We start from the raw sequence: 5,841 nt of genomic DNA, 5'->3' as shown, positions 1-5,841 counted from the left end.
GTCATTGTGTTCATTGAAGCTTTTTTTTTTTTACAGTGGGTTATTGGCAGACCTGAGGTGTCTTTATCTGTTTGCGTATTTCTGTGTAAAACAGAACTTGTTAAAATACATTCATAGATTTTATAATTTACCTCATTTGTCCTTTACCAGTTATTTATTTATTTATTTCTAAACATTTTTGATTAAAAAAAAAAAATCACCTTTAAAAAGAAAAGAGGCTTAAAGCAGGAATCATGACTGAGAAAACATTTTCTTTATGCTGGTCATTCTTGTCTCTTGTCCCTCTATTATTGAGCAACAAAATCATATCAACAGAGAAATTTACTCAGTTCATGAGAAAAGAGATAAAAAAAAGTAAAATATTCTCCCTTGTATCTCAATATATTTATGAAAATAGAAAAAACAATTGTTTTGGGTGAATTGGAAAAATATGTAATATCCCTCAAATACAAAAAAAGCATAACATATTATAACAGTGATTATGTGGTCTTCTAAATTTCATTTATTTGTAGTATTTGATAGATTAAAATTATAACAAAACGTATTTTTTGGCATAGCGTTATGTCAGAATATTGTGTTTAAAATGGTTAAATATTGCAAACACAGAAATCAAAGTTCAAAATTCTAATTAAACCCCTAAATAAATAATCAATGTAAAAGATTTAAAAAAACATTAAAAAAAAGTGAAAACAAGGGAAACAAAAACAGTAAGAAAAATTGCATCGGTCTTGCTTTATAGAATATATTTAGCAAAACTCCTCCACGATTAGTAGTTAAATGCTTAATCAGACTGTTTTAATCTGAATAATCTGATTTCTGGAGATTCTCCTGTTGCTAGCTGCGCTGCTGCTGCAGAATGTTTTCTTCTGAACTCAGAGGCGCCGAGGAAGAAACACCTTCAGCGGCCACGAACCGAGCCTGCCGTCTCCCCATCTCCTTACTGACATCCACCGAACATCTGCCATCTGAAGAGTTGGTTTGGTGCCCCAGAAATAGTCACAGACGGCTCCAGTTACTCATTTGCGTCGAAAAGCCCATCGCTGCCATCTTGGAGCGGAAGAGAGCGGTTAGCATCATCCGGGCGGAGGGCCGTTGGTGGAGCAGGAAGCTAATCTGAAACAAACATGGACCTCGATCTGCTGTGTGCCAAGAAACACTGTGGGCCAAATAGAAGAGGTGAGAAGGCTTTTTTTTTTCCCCACAAAATTTATAGATTGTAAAACTTGCCAATGTGAATTCAAAAACCATTTATAATAACGCATTATGGAAAATAATTAGCTAGCTAGAATCCAGCTAACAAGCTAGCTAGCTAGCTATAGTGCGACCTTTGGTTAAACTGTGAAGTAAATATTTGAATAGGGACGATATTTAATTTACTTTTACACTTTTAATAAATAGAGGTAAGTTTCAGTGTTAATGAATTAAGAGCGACAGACCTACGTTGAAAATAAAGTCTAACCTAATAGCTTGAGCGTTTCCTTGGAAACTGTTTGTATTCAAATATTGTGTAAATAAAGAATATAACGTGTGCATTTTGACATACTTTCATTATAGTAGACAAGTAATTGTTCTGAAATTTTATTCATGATGTAGCTGCCATTTATACATTCACAAAAAGTGGAAAAAAATTATGTTCAAATTCAAAAATACTTTATTAATCCCAAAGGCAAAATTAAATGTTGTTGTAGCTCATTAATTCAGATTCTTCAAAGGGTTATTGAAGATGTTCAAGAAAGATCTCTTCTAGCGGCCTGTATCACAACCAATATGAAGAAACCTCTGACTGAAGATTCTCTGTTTTCTCAAGAAAACTTTGAATGATACAAGATTACCATTTGTAAATCTTTCAAAAGTCAGAACAGTTTCTGCATTATTTACGCATTTATTTATTTGTTGTCTTACCAGCTGCTCTGCATGCTCTGAGAAGGAAGAGGTGGTATGAGAAACATCAGCGGTATGTTGACCATGCTGTTAAGGCCACAAGATCTGCTTACAAAAACAAGTAAGAAGAAAAATATTATCAATAATCTATACATTGATAGAATTAAGTAAGAATACATTCAAGGAAATTAGGTTTTCAACATTAAATTTATCTGTACATTGTCCATGTACAGATGTGCTTGAAACCATGTTGAGAAGAGAGTGGAAAATCTTGTCATTCTTAGGTATTGAATGTTAATTTAATCTTGACATAGACAAACTTTATTGTCATTCAGTTGTACATTTAAAACGTACACATTGAGCGAAATGTTGTTGCCAGGCTCCAATAATAATAAAATAATTAATAATAAAAAGTGTCAATATAAATAGAAACAATAATCTCGCTTTTAAAGAATACACCACCGATTCTTGTGTCCCATTGTTTTTTTTAAATCTTAGAATAAGCCAAACTCAAATCAGCCGAATTCAAAAACACTTATTGCTTACAAGGCGAAATTAAATGGAGTTAGTGAATCCCCAGAAACTCTACGTAGATACATGTATAATCATGTAAAATGTATGATTTCTTTTTGTTATTATAACACTGTTTTTTCACTATGATGAATACGGTAATTGGAACCTGACAATATGACCTGGACTTTAACATTTTTTGGTGCTTTGCAGGGAAATGACTGAAGTGAACAACATGATAAAGGGCATCAAACTGGAAGATGATATGACCGAGGCGTCAGGCAATATCTACAAGTCTGTAAACCAGGAGTTGGAGCAGGTCGAATTTGTTGAGGTATTTTAGGAGAACTTGTAGTTTTTTTTGTAAATTGGAGTAGTTAGAAGGGATTTTTCCAGATTGTGGCATCTCTTGGGGTGTGTGTTTATTCATGCCAAAGAGTGTTTTGTGAATTACTCTGTAAAAAAGATTTGCAGTACAGTTTAAAAGTCCCTGATTTCTTTATGTCTGCTTTCAGGGACTCTGACGTTTGTGTCAGGGTCATGTCCCATCATGTTTTCTAGATGGGATTAAAAGTTTTCTTTTGGATTTCAGCTGCTTTTTCACTCCATTTAGTCATGTACTTGCACTATACGCAGTACGACAACTGGACTAAGCATAAGTGAAAAGCAGGAAAAGTCCAAAAAACTATCGATTCACTTCAGACAGTAGATTTCCTTGGGTCCTTGAATGAAAATGTTCATTTTCTTTTATCAGGATGAGCTGCTGGCAGAGCTGGAGAGACTTAAAAAAGCTCTGGATGAGAGCCTCTTGGAGGTCAGCAGAAAAGAGGATAAAGTCCATCCCTCTCCAGTGACGTCCTCAGCTTCACCTTCTCGTCCTGGTAAAAAATATTTGTGTCCATTTTTAGTCAACAACGTTCCCTTGTGATACAACTTGAATTCTCACCTTATTGCTATTTTGTTTTACCAAAGGTGCTATGGAAGAAGATGAGGTGGAAAACGAGGTGGAGGATGGGGTTCAAGACGGGGCTGAAGACAAGGATGAGGATGATGATGAAGAGGACTTGGAGTACCTTCGCCGTTGGGCGAGTGAATCCTTGTAATCCCAACATCAGGCTCAACTGGCCGGCTGTTACAATAAAGAGGAAAGCACAGGACAGAATAAACAAACCTCTGTTCATGCTGTTCTTCATGAGCCTATTATCTTTCTCTGGATGTTTGACCAATTTTGGTCTCTTAGGTAAAGTGATTTCAAATCCTTGATCTGATGACTTTAGACGTATTTTAGCTTTTTAATGCACCATAATCCCAGTAACTGCTTGTAAATCCTTCGCTGATGGAACTGGATGCATTAGCTGCTGGATTATAAACTTGTAAACTTGATTCTCATGTTCAGTGTTAATGCTCATCTGTTTGTCGGCTTTCTTACTCAAGATTCGTTGTTTCGGGTATTTTGTCAAGAAATAAAAGCCATGACTTGACGGCCATTAGAGTTTATTGCATACGGACACATTTCCAAATGAGAAAGATCAAATCTTTAATGAATATACAGCGATGGGCTGGCGACCTGTCCAGGGTGAACCCCGCCTCTCGCCTATTGACCACTGGAGATTGGCGCCAGGGAAAAAGGATGAATATGTTTAATTTGAAAATTATGCAAATGACAGTTGGACTTAGTTTTCTATTGATTATTGTGAAGGATATAAATTATTTAGCCAACTTAATTAAAATTTAGATTAAAAATATAATTTTTCATAGAATATGTATGATTTATGGCAACATTCAATAACAAAAGAAATCTCTGCAAGTACTTTCTTTCTGCTAATATTGCTTCTGTCTATATATTTAGTAGTATTAGCAACAAAAAGAAAGAGGTAATAATACAATAAAAAAGCACTTACGTGAATTATTATGGTTTAAATTCAGTCGGATTTTAATGCTTGTTTTCTGAAATGGGTTTAACTTGAGGTCAAGTAAAACACTGAATTTACTAAATTGAAATAATTACAGTCTGAGAGAGATGTTGTGACTTCTGTAGCTGACAGTGATATAAAATCACAATTTTCATTCAAAATGGTGTCATAGGACTTCCGGTTTGCCATGCGGGCAGGGTAGACGTAGCAACGGACTGCTCCGGAAAAATCCAGACTTTTAACTAAATTCACCCCACAGAAAACTAATTCTACGCCACCTATCAATACAAAAAACATCTTGGCAAGTATTTTTAATTATTTACGCACTAGAGATGGCCTGTAAGAGCGCGAAAGGAAGTAAGAAGGAGGACGCTAGCTTAACGCTAGATGCTATCACCGCACTTTTTCAGCAGCATGGTGAGGATCTGAAATCTGAGTTCAGGTCTTCTGTCAACATGCTGAGCTCCAAGCTGGACCAGGTGCGGCAGGCCCTGGAGGAACAGGCAGAGCGTATCTCCTCCTTGGAGCTCGCAACAGAGGATCTGGGCCAGCGAGTGGCTGGCCTCGAAGACTCATGTGCTGCTCTCCGTGAAGACAACGCTAAGCTAAAAGATAAAGTGATTGACCTGGAGAGCCGCAGCAGGCGGCAGAACATTCGCATCCTCGGTCTGCCCGAAGACACTGAAAGTGGGCGCCCTACTCAGTTTTTCTCCAACCTTCTCTGTGAGTTATTTGGGAAAGAGGTGCTCCCATCTCCACCAGAGCTCGATAGAGCGCACCGTTCTCTGGCAGCCAAACGGCCCGCAGGACGTCCTCCCCGCCCGGTGATCCTTCGCCTGCATCGATACCTGACCAAAGATCTAATCATTCGAGAAGCCAGGAAGAGAGGGAAGCTCGACTACAAAGGTGCGTCTCTTCGTATTGTGGAGGACTACAGCCCAGACGTCCTGGCCCAGCGCGCAGAGTATAAGGACACCATGGCGGAGCTCTACAAGCGGGGCTTGAAGCCGGCTCTTCTCTTCCCAGCCCGTCTTCGCATTACGCAACCCAGCGGTGCCAGAAAATTTCTAGGTTCTGTGGAAGAGGCTCAACAGTTCATCAAGAAGAGGCTTCCAAAACCACAGGAGGACCAATGAAGGAGCAACGTTTTGCCGAGGGCTTTTTTCAGAAACACAGACAGGCTGCTTTTCCTCGGGGCGCAGTAGGTACTGTAAATATAGACTTATGTCATATTTCCCTATTTCCAATAGACTTTTTCTGGCCATCCTTTTGGTTGGTATTGGACTTAATGAATGGAAGGGTAGCTCTGTCATTCTATTTCTTGTGGTTGCCTCAATTTTTATTGTAATACTACTTTCCTATGGTGTTTATGACAGCCAGTAAACTATATCTCAAAATCAATATCAATGTGGGGGGTCTATATCTACTTCATACCCACTAGGGGCAGTGGTTAGTTTGCTATAGATAGTTCTGGGTTTTTTTATTCCGAGGTTGTTGGTTACTGGAAGATTGGATCTCTGAGAATGTTCATTTTGAA

General features: G+C 38.0%; 1 protein-coding gene across 1 annotated transcript; it reads left to right on the top strand.

Moving 5' to 3' along the window:
• Positions 1-854: 854 nt before the first annotated feature.
• Positions 855-3,780, top strand: LOC114160004 (charged multivesicular body protein 4c-like). The gene is made up of 5 exons (XM_028042342.1): positions 855-1,176; positions 1,906-2,002; positions 2,605-2,725; positions 3,146-3,272; positions 3,364-3,780. The coding sequence occupies exons 1-5, from the start codon at positions 1,125-1,127 to the stop codon at positions 3,492-3,494; spliced, it is 528 nt and encodes a 175-aa protein (XP_027898143.1). The 5' UTR covers positions 855-1,124; the 3' UTR covers positions 3,495-3,780.
• The last annotated feature ends 2,061 nt before the right edge of the window (positions 3,781-5,841 follow it).

This window comes from Xiphophorus couchianus, chromosome 2, assembly GCF_001444195.1.
Source record: "Xiphophorus couchianus chromosome 2, X_couchianus-1.0, whole genome shotgun sequence".
NCBI lineage: Eukaryota > Metazoa > Chordata > Actinopteri > Cyprinodontiformes > Poeciliidae > Xiphophorus > Xiphophorus couchianus.
Note: the sequence above shows the minus strand (reverse complement) of the source record. Positions and strands in the feature narration are given on the sequence as shown.